This window comes from Tinamus guttatus, unplaced genomic scaffold, assembly GCF_059628265.1.
Source record: "Tinamus guttatus ecotype Peru unplaced genomic scaffold, ASM5962826v1 Tinamus_guttatus_pri_ptg000459l, whole genome shotgun sequence".
NCBI lineage: Eukaryota > Metazoa > Chordata > Aves > Tinamiformes > Tinamidae > Tinamus > Tinamus guttatus.
Genome location: NW_028288993.1, coordinates 3,003,527 through 3,026,592, shown reverse-complemented (window position 1 = coordinate 3,026,592; position 23,066 = coordinate 3,003,527). Strand labels below are relative to the sequence as shown.

At 45.6% G+C, this 23,066-nt stretch overlaps 1 protein-coding gene across 5 annotated transcripts in view; it reads right to left on the bottom strand.

Annotated features, from left to right (window-relative positions):
• ARVCF (ARVCF delta catenin family member) overlaps positions 1 to 23,066 on the bottom strand; it is a 219,760-nt gene that overhangs the window by 85,644 nt on the left and 111,050 nt on the right. The window contains exon 1 of one of the 5 annotated variants that reach the window (XM_088532304.1): positions 3,458 to 3,496. The exons of the other annotated variants lie outside the window; for them this stretch is intronic. Coding sequence (XP_088388430.1) covers positions 3,458 to 3,496 — 39 coding nt within the window. Of the gene's footprint in view, positions 1 to 3,457; positions 3,497 to 23,066 lie in introns of those variants that run through there. 5 annotated transcript variants of the gene reach the window in all.

The following is a 23,066-nucleotide window of genomic DNA, read 5'->3' as shown; positions in this document are numbered from 1 at the left end:
TGCTCGCTCCGGGCTGCCGCTGGATACCAGATTTGAAGGGTTTTGCAAAGCACAAAGACTGGCCTAGGCCACTGAATGCACTTGTCCCCAAACAACCCCAGCACAGACAAAGCTCAAGTGTATCAATTCCTGCAAAACACATCAGACGTCTGGGCATAGTTAATGGCATTGGACAATAGTCCTAATTGAATTAAATGTGGATTCTCTCTCCTCCCTTTCTCATGAATTTTGCTTAAGTTGCTTATTCACTCCCAATTTTCTTATTACTTCAGTCTCTGCAAATCATTCGAGATTATTTATAACTGCAAAGTCAGGCAAACATCAGTTTTGTGAGGATCAAGTCTCGGACGGATGCTGTTCTGCAGAGCTGCTCCCCTTCCAGCATCAGGCTGCACTCCTGGCTCAGTCAGATCCTCAAGCCGTGCTTTGCCAAAGGCATAAAGAGAAGAAGGGAAAAGCAGCAAGTCTCCAGGATGGTGTCAGCCTCATGGGACACCAGATAATCATGCGATAATCATGTTTGGAGCATCTGTCTCCGGGTGGTGTCCCAGTGGGTCTAAGAGCAGGAGAAGCACTGGTGGAGCGTGCTGAGCTCTGTATTTGTGGCAGACCTTGCTCTAGCACAAAGCCCAGCTCCCCAGCAGCTGGGGACTCCAGCCTGACCACTGTCACACCCTGCTGCCTGCCAGAGCTCCCAGCCTCGAGATTCCTGGGGTGCCGCCAGCCCCCCATGTGTCCAGGATGCTTTTTGGGCCTCTTGGTAGCACAGCACCAGGACCCCAGGAGTCAGGACATCCCTCACAGAGCTTGGCTTGGCCAAGGGGCAGCCCTGGAGGAACCGCTCCTGAAGCGGGATGAGCAAGGAAGGAGGCAGGGAGAGGCCTCCCCTAGGGCAGGACAAGCACTGCTGGCAGACTGGGCACCTTCCTGAGGAGCTGGACACGTTGTTCAAGAGCTGCCACACAGTATTTGTCCAATTCCAAAAACGCAGCCAGGCCCAGGGCTTCCGCACCAAGCATGGGTGCTGGTCACAGCTATCCAAACGCTTTGGACAGCGGGGATCATGCGGTGAGATCTTGTCCAGGCACCACGCGCACGGGCTGGGTTACGCTGAAACCAAGGCAGGGAGCTTGCAAGATGCACAAGGTTTTCTAAGATGCAAAAACAAATATCTACAAATATCTCTTAGCAAGGTTACTCTTCCAGTGAAATATCTCATGTGAAACAAAAATAAACACTAAACAAAAAGGCACTATGCAGGGATTCAGCTCTCCAACGTGAACCCAAACACATAACCCTACAACAAGCTCCAGTGAGAGCTCTTCAGATTGCTCTGCTGGAGCTCACGCCAAGCTCTCTGCTCTGCCTAGGCAGTTCTAAACACAAGGAAAACGTCCCTCTGCGAAAGGCAGCACCAACCCAGCGCCCAGCACAACGTGCCCACTGCTCCCCAAACACTTCCACACTTCCTCTGTCCTCCAGAAACACAAGTGAGCAACAAGTAATGTCAACAGCATTAAACGTCCTGAGGTAAAAACAGAACTTTTCAGCAACCAAAGAAACCTCAGCTCGAGAAGTTTAGAAAAGCCACAAAGCGCCGCTTCTTTCATGAGTCGGCGAGTGGGAATTCGGCATCTGAAGGCATCGCACCTTCCCGGGACAGCGGGAGGCAGGGAGAGGCAACGAGAGCGCAGACGAGGCCCGGGGCAGCAACATTCACCCCTCGAGCACCGCGAGACACTGGGGTCCTGTTCAGCCACGCGGTAACTGCCCATCCACACACAGGCTTGCCCAACGGTCAACAAAGAGCCTTTTATGCTATTTTAAACAATCTGAAGTGTCTCAGTTAATGGAAGACCGGGCAATTGGCCCTCAACTATTTCTAATTGACTGGAATGATGGATGAAGCTGAAGGGAAAGCTGACCCACTGAACTTTTCCATACAAAGCTCAAAAACTGGAGGAGATTGTAAACAGTTTATAAGAACCAGAAGTGGGAGAGGCAGAGCCCCAGGGGCTTTGCTCCTCTTAACCTGCTCTAAAGTTGTTTTAGACTAAGGAAGACAAAGATCCTCAACGCAGAGCAACAAACAACAAGGAATACTGGGCAAGGCCTAAACAAATACAGCATTTTTCCCATGCTCTCCTCCCCTTTCTCCCTCAGCCCTGCCATGCCAGGCGGTCCTTTGAACCAGAAAAGGCAATTTGTCACTTTGACAAGCAGGACGTCTCTCAGGGCTCCATACTGCCTCGCCGTGTTTCTCAGATCGACTGGGTGGTAACCAGAGATGTCAAGACATTATGTCCCAGTCAATTTCAGACTGGATGATATAAACTTAAAAATTACATACTAATCAGCGCCTCTGCACTACAGGTAACGCTCCATGAATCAAGCATGAGCGCTGAGCTTCAGAACAGGCACTCTTAGCTCTCACGCTGCATAAGGGCAGCGATGCTGCACTTGGGCAGAGCTCTGTGCTCTCGCAGGAGCTCCCGGGAGAAGGGAATGGACTCACATTTTCCCAGCAGGAAAACAGACACACAATAGATCCAGATTCCCAGCATTTATCCTTAGGCAGCTTGCTGAGGTGTCTAAACGCACCACAACTTTTGTGGTCAAAAAGCAGACTAGGCAGCTCCACAGAATGATGCAGATCTTGCACAGACAAAATCTCCCCCTTGGAGGCACCCAGTTCTTACTAGTGGTTCTGCAGAGAAATTCCATTAAACCTGAGGCCCTTTAGGAATGCATTAAGGCTGGGGATGGATCCCAGAGCTGAACCAGAGAGTCCCAATTCCTCATTCGCATCTTGCAAGCTTGTTCTCCCCACAGTGGTTCACCAGAGCATGCAGGAAAAGAAGCCGCATTTTTATCATGAAAATAAAAGCAAAAAAATTAAACAGCTCCTGGTATGCACAGTGTTAGGGCCAACCCTATTTCTCCTAGCTCTCAACACTGTGCCTAATGTTTATCTTGTTACTAGATTTGGCTACCAGAAAAAACATACTAATGAACAGGAAATGACTGTTTTTACACCAGGATTTGGTACAGCGCTCACTCTGATTTGCAGTAATTTAGGTCTGCAGCTCTTCAGCCAAACAGCCTCCCAAAGCCAAACGCAGTACAAACCCACATGTCTAATCCATGACCAAACCCACAACAATTCTGACTTGCTTCCTCTCTGTAGCCTTTCAGATGAACTAATCAAGGCTAAATTAGGAAAACTTTTTAGTGGGATGAGGTTAGATCACAGACTGCAGTTTTCCAGCAGGCTTTTTCCCCTCATCTCCACCTGCTGCCTCCACAATACTGGCATTAAGGGTGCTGTGGGATGACTCATTTGCACATTCCTTTCTGCAAGACAGGCACTCAGCTCTCCTTTTTCTTCGACCTCACACAGTTTTGGTCAGAAATAAAACTGATGCGTGTATGCTAGATATTGAGTCCACAAACTTACATGCACATGGGAGTCAGAAGTACAAGCTAGGTCCTTCATCTAAAACAAAGAAAAGAGCCGTCAGTTTGGCAGAATATGGCAGTGCTCTATGCAGTCCACATGCCCCAGCCTCTGCCCCAGACACTTACACTGCTGATGAGTTTGTCGGACCACAAAGAGCCAGAGCTCATCTGCCAGGTTTTGGGCAACATGTGGGCATTCATACCAAAGCACCTCAAAGACGGAGGGTTTACTTTATTTTTTTAAATTTCAAAGCATGCATTAACCACCTCTCTGATCTCTGAATTATGACCAAGACTAGATCATTGCTTGGGTGTCCTTGTACCTATACCAAATCAGTGTTAAATTTAACTAATTTCCTCATCTGCCCATGATCTTGTCCGTAGAACTTCACCACAGTACAAGTGTTTTTTTTTTTTTTTGGTGACAAGATACACGGCTGCAGCATAAAAAAGCCTTTTCAATCCTGAATGAGACAGAAAGAGCAAGTGGATCATCGATGGCTTTTAACGCCTAAACTCCAAGAAGGCCATTTCTTAAATAATTTTTCTCATCCTAGGGAATATTAGGTGACTGCAAATACATCTCATCACCTCTGTCCTACAGAAGGCACTTGTCCAGGTTTCCTGCTGTTAAGCCCCAGAGCAGGTGGGTTTGGCAGGGAGACAGCAGGACAGCTCTGCAAAGCCCCAGAACGCGGCCCACACAAAACCACACACTGCTGCTTCCTACGGCCTCCCCGCAGCCCAAAGCTGCTCCCTGAGGAGAACGGAGCAAGAAACGTGGGAACCGCCTCTAACACAGGCCTGGCTCCTGTATTACGTAACCTCAGAGCACAAAAATGTGACAGCAGGAAAGAAACTCGGCGGGAGGTCTTTGGAGAACTGCGAGTTCATTCGAACATCGAAAGACACAAACGAGCCAAGGGAGCCAGAGGCACCTCATCTGCTGCAGATCTCCCAAACAGAGGAGACTGCAGCAGAAAGACGCTTTTCCCAAGCGCTAGGCAGCTAGTGGGTTTTTCCAGCTGCCGTGGTGCACTGAGCCTCCCGCCCCCACTGCGGTAGCACATTTATCCACGCGTTTTCTGAGCATGTCAGAGACTGAACTTGCAACCCCCACATGTACATGGACAGTCTTCACACAGACAGGAAGGACAGCAGGGAGACTTGCTTAGCTAATGTTAAGCTAGAAAAAAAAAAAAAGTAAAAAGACAAGGGCCATATTCCATTCCAACTGCACAAATCACAATAATTCTACTTCCTTTCAACAATATTTCACAATAATATTGAAAAAGTTGTGGGGAAATAAGGCAGATTAAGGGAGTTTCTTTAAAACATCTAAAACTTTCACTAAACTACGAAATTCTGAGACTTCTATCACTCAAAACCCTGCCCTTTTAGCCTCTGTTTACCCCGGGCTCCTACTGCCCCTGTTTATCCCTGGCAGATATTCAGGGGAATAAACGGCAAGGTTACTCATAGTTTGACTGTGTGTCTTCTACATATCAAGATACTGCCCAAGACAGATGTTATGAAAAGGTAAAACAATGCAAGCATAATCAAAAAAGAAAAAGCTCTGCCTCTCCCCCATTCAGCAGCCTGGATAGGCATTTCTAACAGCTGATGGGGATTTCAAGTATCTGCCATGTGTTTTCAAGCAGATCAGTAGCTTTTGAACTCTGAGCTCAGAAGCTGGCATTGCTGCTTGATATTAAAGCATTATTAGGGGATTAGAACAGAAGCAATATTTTCAATACTCAAAATTATGCTTCAGTCCACCACACCAACCCTCCGACAAAGAGCAGCACTACTAAGATTCTCTTTCAAGGCTCTCCCAAAGCAATGCCATTCTCTCTTTTTTTTATTTTTATTTTTTTTAAATGTGTTTTGCCTAGCTACATGTTTGTCACAAACTGTTCATTAAATATAGATCTTGTACTGGTACTTCCAGACAAGGAAGGGATTATAAAACCCAATAAATCTGAGCACAGCCCAGCACTGAGTTTATGACAGCACTCACGAGCAATAGCATACCGTCTTGTTTGTGATTTACTGGTACCTCTATGAACACATTAACGTGACAGCGTTATAGCAACATCACTCACACTTAGAAAGATCTATTCAGCTGCACTAAGAGTGTATGGGTGGATAGGAGAACACAGAAAAGGGACATCCTGTTCCTTAATTCTTCCTAAACTTGTCATCAGCTTTCCACACTTGGCAAGCAGAACTCACCCCTGGTTGCACAGCTGTCACAAAAGCTGCTTCCATCTCCCCAAGCCAGGTCGGACCCTCTTATATCTATTAAAGCTGACACAGAGGTCACTACTCCCAAGAGACAAGAGTTATCAAGTGAGAAAGAACAAATCCAACCATTTAACTACCTGGATGGAAGATAGTTGATACTCCAGAGGGCTGCACTGCCATCCAGAGGGACCTGGACACACTGGACAACTAGGCAAGTGCAAGGTCCTGCACCTGGGGAGGAATAACCCCAGACACCAGTACAGGCTGGGGACTGACCTTCTGGAGAACAGCTCTGCAGAGAGGGACCTGGGTGTCATGGTGGATGACAAGGTGACCATGAGGCAGCAGGTGCCCTCGTGGCCAAGAAGGCCAATGGGATCCTGGGCTGCATTAAGAAGAGCGTCTCCAGCAGGTCGAGGGAGGGGATCCTGCCCCTCTACTCAGCCCTGGTGAGGCCGCATCTGGAGTACTGTGTCCAGTTCTGGGCCCCACAGGACAAGAGGGATGTGGAGCTGCTGGAGAGAGTCCAGCGCAGGGCTACAAGGATGATCAGGGGCCTGGAACATCTGCCCTATGAGGAGAGGCTGAGGGAGCTGGGCCTGTTCAGCTGGAGAAGAGAAGGCTGAGAGGGAACCTGAGCAGTGTCTATAAATACTTCAAGGGAGGCAGTGAGGAGGATGGTGCTGGCCTCTTTTCACTGGTGGCCACTGACAGAACCAGAGGTAATGGCCACAAACTGAAACACCAAAAATTCCACGGGAACTTAAGGAAAAATTTCTTAACAGTGAGGGTGACAGAGCACTGGAACAGGCTGCCCAGAGAGGTTGTGGAGTCTCCTTCTCTGGAGATCTTCAAACCCCCTTGGACGCAGTCCTGTGCCACGTGCTCTAGGTGACCCTGCGTGTGCAGGGCGGTTGGACTAGATAATCTCTAAAGGTCCCTTCCTACGTTAGCAATTCTCTGATTCTATGACTTAACAAAAGCCACAAACACATTTTATCAGACTCAGTATACTTCTCAAAAAGAGTGTTTGGAAATCCAGAGAATATACCAGATAACTAGCTCTGTATATCCTCAGCAGCAGACATTCCAGCTATCCTTAATCCTAGCTTTGCAAACCTCGTAGACATAATTCATTCTGCTTTTGGATCCACAGTATTTTGCAATGCACTGCAGTTTGCCAGCTTAGAAAGCTGCTCTTCCTGCTCACTGGGTGAAAAAAATTCTGCTGACTACATGTATCAGTTCAGTTGCAGTCACCAGGGATTAATAATTTTCACAGCTAAGAATAGAAGCTACAAGTAACAAGTAGAAACATTATGCATATGCCCGAAAAGGACAGGTGACATTTGGCTATCCTGGTAAAAGCATTATATATAATGCACTAATGAAAGCCAAGGTCCTTTATTGAGAAGTTAGGCACATGTAAACAATCCCAAAGCGACTGAATAGCATACAGTATTGCTTAGAACATTGTATTGCATTCCAAAATAACTAAATCATTCCTTATTTGTTTACTATTCACTTCTCTCAGGTACTTTAGAGAGTTTTTCCTTTGGAAAGAGAAACAGGGCATGGAGCAGCTGTCCTAACCCTACTAATTTATATGTGAACACAGATATTCAAACATTAATAGAAGAGGTGCTTTCTTAACTAATTAGTGTTAAAAAAAAATCACATTTTCTGACAAACTGCTGAAACAAGTCCTTGTCCCTCCCAGACAGCTGCTGCTCGTCAGAGGATGAGCAACCTAAACCCAGGGCTCTCAGCTCCCCGCCAGCCTGAGCACGTGCTGGGAAGGCACCAGGCATCATTGCCCTGGGAAATGCACCTCGTCAGGTGCTACTCGCGTGCACCCCTCTGCTTCCATCCACTCTGCAAGTCATTTACAGAGCAGGAGCCCGGTCCAATTCAGTGCTGGTTGTTACCTGCAAGAGAAGGTCGAGGAGTCCCGTGCTCAGGATGTTGTGAGCATCCTGGAAGGGAGCTGACAGAATTAGCCATGTGAATACATACGTGAACAGCTCTGCAAAGGCTCTTTGCAGGGCCATAGAGAAATCTAAACTCCCCATTCGAGCTCAGTATCTTTTGGAAATTTTGCTTTTTAAAAACACATAAAATATATTTATGACAAAGTCATTTTATCAATTATGTTCTTCCAGTAACTTTTCCAAGTTAAAGTAAGATCACCAGATAAATCTCTGTATTTTAATCTGTGACTTTTCCTTTGTTTTCTAAATACGGAAAGAGAATATTTGATGCAATGAGAAGAACTTGAAAAAAAATCACGAAGGGAGATTAAATTAACATTTCTGGCTGAATCCTCTACTAGCAAGATGGTTTTCCAGCAAATGGCCAAATCCAAAGCACTGCCATATTCTCCAATGGAACTGCTTTTCCATCACAAGTTATTTGTACTCCAATAATAGCTTTTTATTCTTCTATTCAGCAGGAATTAATACAATCAATATAAATTCACCTAATTAGCTTAGTGGCATTCTACCTCGCTGAACAGATCTCCAGAACAAGTCACTGCAAGAATTGCTTCAAGAACACCAGCAGCACCACCACTGCACAGGACATGATCCCTCTGCTTACAGCATTATGCAGTATCTGCACTTTTAGCAATCACACAAGTTCACACTGTCAGTAGTAAGCAGTGTTTGTAAGCTATTTACATATTGTGACTACTACAAAAAAAAAAAAAAAAAAAATCACAAGAGAACTAATTAGCTGTCAGGATCAGGCAGAGAGATTTTAGAAGTCTCTGCTGTCATTCAGCCTAGTACAGCACAAGCATTAGTTTATTATTCTGTCAGAACTCTATGATCTCAATGACAGCCAATAGATATTTTTTCTGAAAGAAAGTAAATTAAAATGGAAGTTTCTAATTTACCTCAAGTGCCCTGCAGTGTCTATTATCCCTCCTGCCTACAACGCTAAGGTCAGCACAGTATTAAATGCGTTCACAGAGCTGCTCGACATTAATAGGAAGGCACATTGACAATATCCTGCCATTTCCTGGAACAGCTCATTTTTGCAAGCCTGTGTACGCTTTAGCGCAGAAAATACTTATGTCGAGAGCTGATAAAGCCAAATGCAGAACCACCAACAAAACACGCTTCCCAAAACAAGGCATCACAGCCGTGGGAGCTGGCGAGGCTCAGCTAGGCAGCCCAGAGAGCAGCGGTGCAAAGTGGCACGTGTTAACATCAGAGACACGTGAAACCCCTGCGGGCGCGAGGCAGCTCCGGCATTAGCTGAGCCCACGTTTCCAGGAGCCTGGCAGTGCTAGAGGAGGTGCTCGCTAACCCAGCGAGAGAAACAGCAGGCGACGCGTCGGGAAAGCAAGTTCACTCTCCACTCATGCATACAATCCTGGGCCAGGTAGAGGAGGTGCCAGAAGGTTTTCCCCTGAGGACAAGTGTTTATTAATTAATATATGCTGAATTAATTGCTTCCCCATATGCTCTGCCGTGTATCTGAGGCTGCAGCTCTGCTCTTGCTGCTGTGTCAGGCACAGCGCCTACCCACCAAGTTCACAGGGCACTTCAATTTATCCAAAATTGAACTGATTTATTTCGCTCTTTTCACCAAGTTCAAAGTGTGGCTGTCTATATAGAGGTCATGAAAAGTATACTAAAAAAACCCCCTGGCAGAACCACTTAAAAACAAATTTTGCTCTTAGACAGCAGTGCAGCATCCAGCAGAAAACCAGGAGGAGGAGTGAGGCCAGTCCTTGCCTGGGAGGCCTGACCTGCAGCAACACGGGCAGCCCTTTCCTCCTCTTACCCTGGCACAGCCCACTCACCCCCAGGAGCGGCTCCCGCTACTCCACAGCTCAGCTCCAAATCCGACACATCCTCTCATTCCCGCTCCCCTCCAGCGGCTCGGCACAGCTATTTTTAGACTCTGCCTGCACCTGGCACAAGTCTACGCAGTGACATCATTTTCCAGCACTATCAGCCTCATTGAGGCTTGGTTCATCACACATATTACAAGTGGCAGCTGGCAGAGTCCCAGACTCCTTTCATTTTCTGATGCAGGAGGCATCTCCCACCCTTCACCCGGCCGCCTGGGAGCGCAGGGCAGGAGGGCTCTTGTGGCCACCCCTTGCGCACACCGTGTCTCACGGCAGGCCGCGTGTCACCTGCCGGGACAAACCCCTCCTCGGAGCATCGCCACCGCTCCGGCACCTCCTTGCCAAGGAGGAGCCCGTGCCGGCCCCGGCAAGGCCGAGCACTCGTGCACGCACCTGGATGTCCGTTTCGGCCAGGTTTACGGTTTCAGCGTTCCCTCATGTGCGCCATCCTGGCTCCGTCCGACGCGGAAACTTGAGCACCACCAACTACGACACCCATCCACCACATGGGCCCCAAAGCTCTGAGCTCTCTGTTAACAGTCATTTCTTTACACGTATAAAGCAATTTTAAAAAGAAAAATAAAAAGTATAGAAGATAACGCACACTGTGAAGGGAGCTCAAACAGGAGCCCGCTCGATCTACGCTACCTGCCTGGGAACCATTCCCTCGTGTCGGCTCAATGCCAAGGGATCAGCACGGAGCAGCGGCACACGCGGCAGCGCTCGGGAGCGCCACAGCAACCCGCTGCCAAGGCTCCTCCGGTCTGGCAGAGGTTTTGCAAATATTGTGACATGCCATACGGACCCAGGAAGAGCGCTTCATCGTCCGAGGAGGCGGCAAATCCCTCCCGGAGCAGTGAACTGCTGCTCTCCGACTCAGAGTATCTGCACGGCCAACGATTAAGCCCTTGGACACCGACAGCATCACTCCTCCAGCTACTAGCAAAAAGCACACGGCAGCCCAAGCGATAAATGTTCAGCTTCTAGGTACTGAGAAACGGCCCTGTCCCACACAAGGATTTGAGAAGTGGTAACCACTATAACCTGAGTAACTCCCAGTGCAGGACACTGAGCTTCTTCCTAGAAGCACTTGTTTCCTCCACAAGGATTTGAGGCTGATGGGATTCCTCCCTTTCACTTCACTCTGTTTTGATTCACCACCCTGCTTGCAAATATAGAAACCTTTGCAGTCCACCTGGAAGGCATTAATGATTAATCTTAAAGCAAATCAAATATAAACAGCTCTCGGGCTTTCCTCTGTTTCTTCATTTTTCCTTTGAAGTAAAAGGTACAAAAACACGGTGTAAGAGCCAGCTTAAAATACCCAGGAACTGCAGTATTTTTATTTCTCAGCACCATAGCTGGGGAGCCAGAGCCTCTAATCACAAAACACAGATTAGGAGAAGTGATTTGGAGTACATAAAGTACACGCCAGATCAAATCACAGCAAATAGTTGTCTTATCTTCTGTCAAACAACGTAACGATTGTGCACAGGATTCATATCCAAACACTCCCTTAAATGAGCTCTACAGGAATCAGCCTAGATGAGAAGAGCGGGGGCACAGACTTGTGCTGCAGCCAGGGAGCCTGGGCACTGCGGAGGAGCGAGGGGCCTGCGCTGGAGAAGGGGGCTCCGTGTGCAGACGGAAGGCGGCTGGCGGTGCAGGATCCCGTCCTCCCTGCACAGCCCTTGGAAAGATGTCGTATTTGTCCTGCCATGTCTGCAACGCAGCTCTGGGAAACTGCTAACGGGAGCCCAAAAGGCAGCTAGCAGCAGAAGCAACACACACACCTCATTAGGGCCAATTCCAACCTTCGCAGACAGCTCCTGCTCTAAAGGTATTTCAGAAAAACTTACTCAAGCAGCCTGTGAGAAGCTAAAGCAGCTCAACTGCCAAAACATTAAAGCATCTGATGAAGGGAAGAGGAAGATACCAATCAGCAACTGCAGGAAAGGGAAAAAGCCAGTCACATCTTCATTTATGTATAAAACCATGGTTTGTGCAGTCAGTGAAACCAAGTCACTTGATTTAGATTCACCTCACCTATCAGTCCCTCTGCTCTTAGAAGGAAAATATTGTTCAGGATTTTCTTGAGGGAGTTAAAAAGAAGTCTCCTTCAAAGACCTCCCTAGACCAAAAGCGCTAGTGACTACCTGCAAGGTATAAACATACCAAAAACTCTCAAAGTTTCTGCTCCGTCCCTTGCTTTCACAGTGCAGGTTGTCACACAAGTTCTTGATCTCTTTTGTAGTTGTCTATTACCTGAAGGCCGACTGTAAGAGATACACACAGTTACGGCCCTTTCAGAGAAACTCCGGATGCAAATACTGTCATGAACGAAAAACACCACTTATCCTAGTTACCCTCCCCTGCATGCAAATTTTGATGCAGGTATCTTCACTAGTAGAGAAATAACTTTCAGTATCAGTTACTTTTTTTTTTTCTTCCTCATTTTGTCAAATTACAAAGAAATGAAGGGAAAGGAGGGGATGAGGCATAAAAAGATAAATGCCTGACTTCAGTTAGTTGAAAGAATATTTGCAACGTGATGTAATATTTAAGAAGTTTTGGGGAAGCATAAGCAAATTAAGGGTATTTCTTTGTAACCTCTAAGATTTTCAAGAATCTTAAATTATCATAATTTTATTGCTTCCTACCCTCACTCTACTCCTACTCAGTAGATATTGGGGGGAATACATGACAAGATCATTTACAGTTTGACTTCACATGCCTTGACATGTATATCAAAATATTGCTCAAGACAAGTGTTATGAATACCCAAATAATTCAAACAATTAAAAAAAAGAAAAATCAAGCAGCAATACCTTGGGTGGACCTACAGGCTTGGTTTCCTTTGAGATTTGCCTCTCGATGGAGCGTTTCATGAAGCGACAAAGTGCTCTTTCTATTCAGCTACTACCCCAGATCCTGAGATGTTTTGGGAATAGTGGGAGGTAGCAATCACAGCAAAAAATAGCCAGATGACTAGGGAATGCAAAGTATGAAAAGGCTGGAGCATACATTATGGCTGCTTTAATTAGGGAAGGCCGGGTAAACGCATACACATAGCATGCAAGAGACAGAGAAATAAAATTGCCTTGATTAATCTGATTTAACACTGTTGGAAAACAATTCACAGCTAGGGATTTACTAAGAGCGTTTTCCCAAAATGGGCTTCGCATGCCAGCTGCGTTTAAAGGTTCTGTCAGAGACAGAAAAAACAAAAACCAAGTCAAGGCATCACTGGAACGTAGACATCAGCCTCCACTCCCACTATAGGTATATGTAGTCACAGTCAACTTGCAAAGTTGTTTTTTTTCTTTATTAAGAAAGGAGAAAGGAAACTTATCTTAAAGAAAAAAAACTAACATACTTGAAAATACCAGAAACTCATTCTGCTTTTGCAGCTATCCAAATCTATCCTTTGATCCTCTTGCATTTTTTCATAGCATGCAAAGGCCCTCAAGTAAATGAGAGGCTGCACTGCAACAGATAGAGAGAAGCCTGCAGAATTGAGGTCAGTGGTTCCTACATTAGTAACTGCTGTTCTTTTTTACTGGGAGAGGCAATGAGCCACACGTGGCAGGTATAAAAGATTGAGAGCTCCCCCACATAGCTGACGAGCCTCGTTAAATTATCCATGCTGAGGAAGGTAAGAGCCAGGCAGTGCACAAGGAGGCCGAGCACTGGGGCCTCCGACACCAACAAACATCGGCCACCAAATCACAGGAGCCCCCGGCCCAGAGCCCGGGGCATCCGATCCCTCCGTTAGGATCCGGCCACCAAGTGCAACGCATCTGAGCCTGTACAGATGACGGGGAGCAGCAAGAAATATCCACGAAAACCCAGGAGACAGCAGCTCTGCTGACTGATGGCTCGGCCTCAAAACACAACTTGGAAAATTTTGTATATTTAAAAACCCAATAAAGTATTTTCAAAAATTGCCCATCAGTTAGACCCTTGCACTGTCTCTACAATGCATGCCACACTGCGACTCCTATATTTTGCGTTGATTATTCATTAACAGAAAGGGGAAAATAAAGTCCTTTTGGCTACGCTACTGGTAAAATGAACTGCCTCATCCATCCGAATAAAGTCAGCTCTAAAGGCTGTAATAACCATTCAAGTGCCTACATTGATAATTATTTCTCTGCTTATCCAATTCATTATAAACATCTAAATAATAATCTCATTTAGCATAAGTGGAGATCAGAGAGACAACGAAGACACCTGCTCAGATTATTTAATGCTCTGCTTTGCATTGGAGGCCAGTCCCCTGCCAGCAGCTTTGCTCCACCTTGCACAAACGTCTTCAGAAACGGGGTTCCTAAGTGCCCTAGCAGTTGTTCAGCCACCACACAGCACCATGACGGTTTCCTCCACCTCTCTTACCACCAATTCCACTTTGGGGATAGTTACCTCCAATATCCTAATGCTGTTCCAGGATAACAAGTGGCCAATATTACAGGACAACAAGGACAGCACTCCAAAGGACAGAATGACTTGCGAACTGCTATATTATTCCACTTTCCCTTTCCTTATATGTAGCTTTTGAGTCCAGGGTTTTGCACGCAGCTGCAGCAATCATCGCCCTTCTGAAAAATAGGATTTCTAAAGCCACAGGCGTGCTCCATCGGCAAGCAAGAGCAACACACCTTTGCAAAGCCAGGAGCAGCACCTTGCACTTGCTCTCCATCCACTGCCTTTCTAAAGGGCATTTTGCCTTTCAAAGACAAATTTCATCTCGGTCTTAATGAAACTGCGGCGTCTTTCTGTGCTTCATTTCAGTTCTGCACGTATATAGATTCACAAGATAACAATACATTTGCTGGCAATTTTAATATATGATTAAGTGCTCCTGAATTTGAAGCACTTTCATCTTTCCAGGAGATGGTAATTGAAGTTAGCACATGCACTGGCACAGGAAGCTTTTTTAAACAGCTTAAATACTATTCTCATCCACTACTGAGGAGTGACCTAATCTTCAGGAAGAGAACAACAACCGAGGTCTTGGAGAACAAAAATTGTGACTTTGAGCCTTTTACTTGGCAGACAAGCCCAAGACAACTTCACATCAATTGGAAAACACAGCCAAAAGGCAAAACAAAGTCCCTGCCACACACAAGTTCCTGCTAAGGGAGTGTTGTTTTCCAGGAGTTTGGAAGTACTTCCAAACAGCACTTGGCGTGGGCAGCAAGTCAACACCTTCAGTACAAGCTGTTTATTTAAATAACTCCTCTTCTTTTAATCGTCCCTCCATGCACAGCAGCCATGGACTCTTGAGCTCTGAGCAAGCGTGAATACGCACTGCCGCAAAATTAGAAATTAAAGCAGAGCTGCCAACAGCAGTTCCTCTGCAAGACAAGCACTCTATTTTCTCTTCTTTGCATTTCAGAAATAAAAGCTTAAGACAATAATGAATTAAACAATTAAAAAGCAATGAAGCTCATATTCCATGCTGTAATAGTGAAGGAACTGCCAATTGATTGCTCGATTGTTTACTGAGCACCTGAAACAGTGTCATGACTTCCAGTAGGTACCAGAGGTGTAAACACCAAGACTTAACAGAAGAGGCAAAAAGCCAACAACAGCCACAAAAACACCTGCAAACATTATACTCAAACCCTCCACAAGTCATTGTGCTGTTCTGAGGGATTGCAATGATTTGGGCAGGGGAGAGCAGAAAGACTAGCATTGGCCAAGTGTTGTCAGGATGCCCAGGGAGGATTTACACAGAGTACCAAGTCCAAATTAAAAGCATTAAACACAAGCCAACCATCTAGGTCTGCAAATTTTCACTTCCAATTGCTGTTCAGGCACATCATCCAGAGCAGCTGAGTTATTAAAAATCTCTCCCCCACAACACACACTTCTACACAGACCTTTGGAGCTCACAACGAAGGAGTCTGCATATGTTTAGGCTGGTAGAATCTACTTGACTGGCATCCCACATTCAGCACCAAGAGGAAAATTCATGTACAACATCACTATTAAACAAATGCGGCTTCATTTGAGTCAAGAGCCAAGTCTGACTCCTTCAGCCAGCGCACAATTAAATAACAGGAGAGCAGCATGTTAAAAGCAGAAAGTTTTTAAACTGAACGTTATATTCTGGGATAAATAAACAACAGTGACAAGGGCCACCTCCAAATTACAGCTTCATAAGCATAGATTTTGAATTGCTTCTCTAAGTTATGGAGAAAAAAACCCCATTTTACAGATGGGCAGGAGCATACTGACACAGTCAGCAGCAGCAGGCGCCTCTTGGCCCATTCCTGCACCCCAGGCATTGTTTCCCCTTTCTAAAAACTAAATTCTTAGGAATCCAAAGGATTTACTTTCAGCCTATTTCTTAACATCTCAATTAAAATGTCCTTTAGGAATGTCAGACAACCCAACTCAGGCCAAAACCACCACAGCTACCCTAAAATGAGAGGCCTAACCCAAGCAGAAAGCATTCGGAAGGAACAGCTTTGGACAGGAGGTCTCATTCAGCTTTCACCTATGCTGGGGTGCACCAGGCACAGCTCTGCTAAAGCCATATCATTACATCGGCAGAAAAGAAGGAGAGCCAACATATTGCTTCTGCTAGGATAAAACCAGCAGGAGGAACAAAGCCAAAACAAATAATCCAACTGGAAGCTTTTAGATTTTTTTCCTGAATCTAACACTTGTCTCCTACAGCTCCAAAATGCCCCCAGTAGCTCCACAGACAACACTTGGTTCAGGAACTCACATAAACACGTTCAGAACCACATATTTGAAAAGACAGAAGCATATAACAAGAGTTTGTCCTGGGGGCAGAAAACAGAATTGGGTCAGAAAATTGGGTAACATTTGACTTGCTCAGGCCAACACAATCAGGCAAAAAATGAAGTTTTGATTGGATTATGTTCATGCTGGCTTGAAGCAGTTATCTCCTCCTGACTTCAGAACCAAATGCCTGCAGCAACGACACTATCACGTTCCACATTCTGCAGAGAACGGGCTTCATTTCAGCCCTTCACGTGTGCGCTTGCACAGCGGCCGCCTTCACCCACCAGCGAGGAGGAGAAACCTTTCGTAACCTTCTTCAAGCTTAACTAAAAATCACCTGGCACCTGCCAACAGAAGGGAGAGCAGAAGGCACAAACGCCGCGTTGGAGCGGGCGCACAGCCGGCCCGGCCCGACGCTCCTCCCGCCACACCTGAGGGGCCTGCGCACAAACAGCCGCTCGCGTCGCGTCAAGCGGCCGTGGATCCCGACATTCCAGCTTGTTGCCCAACCATTTCACTCAGACGTTCGTATCAACCTATTCTGAATGCAAGTTCCTTAATGAGATGTCTTCCCAGCACTGGTTTTACCTTGCCCCAAATCCACATTTCTAGCCATGTTGCTAGAAGGATTTATGAGGCAGAAAACTTGACATCCACTCTATCCAACATATTTCCTTGCTGTGATTTCTAACCCTCTCCTCACTCCATCCACAGCAGGAAAGGGGGTGAGATTTATTCCCCCATAAAGTGATGGAATCCGAGTTGAAGTGAGAAAAGCACACTGAAAAGCAGCGGGAGGAGAACACGAAGGGATGAACAGGGAGGTGAAGGCACCAGGGTGGGGGCCTGCTGGCAGCTATTAACACCACGCAGGGAAAACCATGTTTAGACAGACCCTGAGGACAGACATCTGGATGGTATTGACAGAAGTGACCTTGCTATGAAGCAGGGACAGCAACAGCTCTCCAATACTGCAGGAGACATCCTAAAGAAACAAGGACCATGTTTTCCTTCCTATTGCATAACTCACAAAAACTCTACTCCCTTTCAATAATATTTCACAATAATATTGAAAAAGTTGTGGGGAAATAAGGCAAATTAAGGGAATTTCTTTGAAACCTCTAAAATTTTCATTAAACTATGAAATTCTGAGACTTTTATCATTCCAAGCCCTGCCCTTTTAGCCTCTGTTTACTCTCAGTCCTACTCCCTCAGTGTAAAACCCCTGTTTTTATTTCCTAAGGAGAAGCAACTAAGTGCTCTTTCTGTTTAGTTACTACTGATCCCGAGATGTTTTGGGAACAGTAGGAGGTAGAAATTACAGCAAAAAATAGCCAGATGACTAGGGAATGCAAAGTACGAAATGGCTGGAACACATATTATGCCTGCTTTAATTAGGGAAGGCTGGGTAAAAGCATACACATCACACGCAAAAGTCTCACGCAAAGATGAGACTCAAGTCCTTCAGCTTTCCAGGCCACTGAAGAGTTAGCCTCAAAGTGGATCCTTTCTGTCCAGCAGAAGTGCCCACAAATGCAAGGTTGCCACTGGAACTCATTTATTAGGAATTTCAGCAATGCTGTATGCAGATGTTACATGTCACTTTAGGCCTCTGCTAAAATGCAAAGTGCTGTTGACCCCAAGATGAAGAATTAGCTACACTGGGACCAAAATTGCAAAATTCCCCATGGATGTTGACCACAGTTCCTTCTCACGACCACAAGCAGAGAGCATTAACAACTGAAACAACTGAAACAACCTCCAGCCCTCTGTCCATGTTCTTTGGCATGACAAGCCTGGCTAGGACCACCATCTCATTTACCATCCCCATCAGGCTTTTGGGCTGTATTTTTTCCCAAGCATTTCCCATGCCAAAGGCACTCACTGTCCTTAATATCCAGTTGAATTTCTTGAATTCTCACCATAAGCTACCATTTCTGCAGCACAGCTGTTCTGATCTCCCGCACTATTTCCAGCAGCGTTCCCCTTCTTCTTTATCGTCCATCCTGCACTCGTGTGTGACGCCCAGCACCCGTCTCCTCCAGCGCATGCCTGGAGCATCAAGGCTCCACTTAGCGAGCCAGCTCCTCGACCAGTGCATCAGCAGGAGCCTCCCCTTGCACAGCAACCCTTCAAAACCATCTAATATAATTCACAGCAGCTCTGCTTCAGTTTTTATTACCAGCCCCTTTCCATCTAAGGCAGCACAGTGCCAAGATAAAGCAACTCACTCACCACTCATATAATCCACTGCCCATCGCAGCCATTCCTGCCGTACCTGCATCTTCGTTCCTTTTTACCACACAAATTCTTCATTTTGAGAGATACATGAAATAGGACACACAGTTCGGACTCCCCCGACTCCACCACTGGTGTAATGGGAACATTGGGGAACACTGATGCAGAGTGATCGACTTGATGGCATTCACCTGCATCTATCTACACAGGTAGATAAATACATCTTTTTACCTTAATTTAAAAAGCTCGCGATCTATACATTCCAAGTTCAAGTTATTTGCAGATCCTCAGTTCCATTTCCACAACACCTAAGTCAATTTGTGCCAAAAATTGCTCTATCAATAGCAGCTTCTTTCCGCTGGGGAAGGATCAGTATAATAATATCTCACAGATCCTTTAACATGGGCTATCAACGAAGGTAAGAAGCCAACACAAAGCAGACAAGACTCCAATTTAGACCAGTTTTTACCTTTTAATTGAAAAGCAAATGGAAACTCAGTGTCTCAAAAGTCAGATCAAGTGTTTCAGAAATGCTCAGACTCCCATTTCTCATTCCTACACACCAAGGGAACCCCTCTGTCACTGGACTGAAATCCTGCACTTTGCAATCTCAACACTAACACAAAACTCTAAAAATATTTATATTTTTCTCTTGAAGATCATCCATGTGGTTTCTTAGCAGCTTTTCCTCAGAAAAATACAAAGCTCTCCTCTGCTCTCCAATCTACACAGCCAGCTCTACATACTCCCCTAGGTCAACCCTCCTCCAGTCACGTATCTATAGTCACAGGAAGAATAATACAGCTGTCGTAATGAGTGACAAAGCCTAAGGATTTCTCCCAGACTAGCAAACATGCATCCTGCTCCAAAGAACAGCTGGAAAACACGGCACTACTGCTGATTTTGTGGTCCTGCAGCCAGGGTTTGACCGTCTGCTGCATGAGAGCTGCTCTTACAAATCACCTGTATCTCTTTCTGCATTTCTGGGTCACTCGTGACTACTGCCTTTACAGTAATCCTGGGGAAAGTTTTGTTTTCCGTTTTCCATCCTTGCTGCCGATTTCTGTATTAGCCGGTCAGCGGACAAGGTCCGTGGTGAACACCCACCCTCGCTGCTGCCCGGCTCGCCCCAGAGCTGCTCTGGCCACGCGCTGCTCTGGCGAGCCCAGCTCGGGCAGCCCCGGCTGCTGGCAGCCTGCAGGGCCGCCAGCCAAACAGCTGCTGGCCCAGCTACATCAGCATCCCACGCTGCTAAAAATACCGCATCCTTACCCCACCAAGGAGGAGCAACTGCTCTCCAACTGGACCATTCAAATCACTCCACTGACCAAGGAAGATAAAGCCCAAAATTTGAAGCAAAACCGTTTTGCACATGAAGCCAGTGGTCACACAGAGAATCCTACCGAGCTATCATATGCTGGCCTGCTACAAGAAAGCCAGGAAAAAAGAGAACAGTTGATCTGATAGACTAAGAGCAATGCCAGTTATCTACAGCAAAGGGTCACTTTTGTTGGTTGAAAGGGTGGCTACAAGTGCATTATGTAATAGCTCATTAACGTAAATAAAACTTCTTTAGTCTGATGCTAATTTCATGTAGATTAAATGGTCACTAGGTAGGTCAAGTTTTACTGGCTTCATTTTGTTTAGGGTTAAAATTTCTTTTTGGTTTATTGGGCAACTTTTCCAAAAGCACTTAAGGTCTGCGAATGCCCAGTATCCCTTACACCCATATTATCAGTTGTGCATCTTGTAAAAGATACAATCCTCTATAGCGCAAAAGAGCTATTTTGTTTGTAAAAAAGCAAGCAAAGGAATCCTACAGGAGTGAGGGATGTTACCTCCTACACTGCATGGTACAGGTAAGCATGGATGGGACAAGCATGATCCAAGAGGGAAGCTCTAGGGACTCACATGCACAAGGAAACATGTGGCTGTGCCCAGCATCTCAAGTGGGGCTTGAGCAGGTAACATCACGGAGTAGCTCCTGCTCCAACACCCATTAGCTCCCCACTTAGCGAGAGGCCTAATTATGTGACCCAGCAGGGCCAGGCTGCTCAGCCCCACAACACTGCAGGACAGAGGACAAGGATTTGGCCAGGGCTGAACTGAAAGGACAGCAACAGTAAGAAAGTGTTTTACATCTTATAAAGAACCATTTAGAGATTTCTTACAAAAGATGGTAGCTAATACCAGATCTGTCAACTGCTCACCCAAGCTCACACCAAGAGAGCCCTTCAAAAACCTCACAAAACATTTGCATGACAGACAGAAAATCATTTTGGATGCATATAAAATATATTGACTTGGTCTGGCCACACATTTCTTGTTATTGGTATAGCAAGCAGGGAAAAATAAAATTAAAGCTGGTCACTAGAAATATGCAGGCTTACTTTTAAATGAAGCTTAAAAAAAAAAAGTAACGGCCTCTCCGAACTCTTTGTAATATAAGCCATAAAACATGCTCAAATCACCCATATTTTCCCAAAAGAGATTCCAAAACAAGTAATCGGTTCCAAAACTTTCATGACAGCAGCATTTTGTGACTAAATTATAGCCGCTGTTCCATGATGCTGTACAACAGCTTGAGAACAACCCTTAGAGGGACTATCACACTGATGTTCATTTGTTGGAGGAAAGGGCTTCTGTGCTCCATCAAACTAACATGGCCAGCAGAAGCCCTGCTTACACGAGGAGACACTCAAAACTACAAGCCAAAAGGAGTTGAAGCATTTCAAGTCTCTACCATCTCAGTTGTTTGACCCTGTCTTGTTTATTTATTACCTCTCCTCTTGAGTAAAGCCCTGATATTTTGTTTGGGGGTGGGGTTAAGCCAGGAAGGGGCTGTTTAAAGCACAGATGTTTGGTCCTGGACTTTTTAGCATGCAACAATTCCTCTTGTCCCTGATTCCTGCCAGCCCTTGCTCATCACACAGCCAGGATGCGGGTGACTTTGGCACTATGAGGCTCTGCATGGCACGGACCTGGCAGCTTGCTGCAACTCAGAGGTGACCTACCCTTCCTAGGCAAACTCCACTTGTTTGTGACCCTCGTGGTTAAAAGGAAGAGATTGAACAACAACAACAAGAACTCCCAAGGCTCAAGAACAGAAAGTATAAGTGACATGAGATGCTTTGATTTCAAACTTCTGATTTAAATCTTACACCATTTAGGTTAGTTTTTCTTTTGAACCTGGTTATTCCCAAACTCCTGGGTCATCAAAACTGGACATTTGAGAAAGTATTGAGGAGATTCCAACCTGGCAGGCAGGAAGAGCACAGCAAGATACAGACATATTCATTTTTATTTACCCAGCTTATATCTGCAATAAGTCCTCTGACTGTGATTGTGTTTCAAGAGGACTAAACAAGAACTTCTTAAATTTAGTTTCAAGTAGCCTGGTGAGTGGGGGTGGGAAACAAACCTTGTGCTGCAATGCAAAGCTCTTTGCCTTACAGCTAGAGAGAAAGCAATCAAACCATTTACAAAAGATTAACAGAGGAGTACAAGAATGGCCAAAAGCTCTTGAAAACAATGAAACATGTTGTTTCCTTGTACTTTACCTCTTGATTAAGAAGGAGGATTGGGATGCTTCAAAGTGTATAAAATCATATTGAAAGAGCTGCCAGGTCAGTATTTATCATAGGAACAGCAGAACCTACTCAGGTTCAGTACCGGAGGTGCCAGCCTCCAAACCTGTCCCCAGGTATCTCTGGAACTCCCTGTCCGGTGCAGCACACACTACAGCACACTCTTCAGCTGCTAATTCAACTCCTCAGTCAAAACAGGCACAGGAAAGAGATCATTTATCCCCCATTCTTGATTTTAATCCTACAACCACTATTTAAAAAAAAAAAAAAAAAAAAAAAAAAAAACAGAGATCTTCACACATTCAACCACAGTGGCCTCTGAAGTACAAGGCTCAGTTACATATTGCAGTTAACACGAGCCTATGTACACAGACTGAAGTAGGGCCCACATCCAAGCATACGTGGCCACCATTCACCAGTTGCCTTATTTTATAACTAAGTAACCTAGTCCGGAGCACCAGTGTCTCCTAAACCTGTAGCAGGAAATAAAAAGAAGTGATCACAAGACAGCACAGCTAGACAGGAGCCCTGTGTAGATGGAGAGACCAGCTCACAACCAGCCATGGTGTTGTAGTCATAACTCCTAATACTCTTCAAGAAGAGATGTGCTCAACAGAAACAACTTGCAAGGATACACTGCAGGTCGGGCAGGAAGGAAGGCACCCTTCCAGAGCAGACAAATCCAATGGGAGATGAAAAATGTATTTTAAAACAGAAATTCAGACGGTTCAAAGACAGGGCAGATGAATATTTTCGCAAGTGACAGAGCTTTTAGCTCTGGTTGATTTATTAAATGGGTCGTCCTCTTTTTACTATCACTTCAGGCAACAGTTGAATTATTCACTGAGCTCTAGTTGACTATGTTTTTCTAAAACACTTGGGCTACCTCAGGGGGAAGATGACAGAAGGCAAGG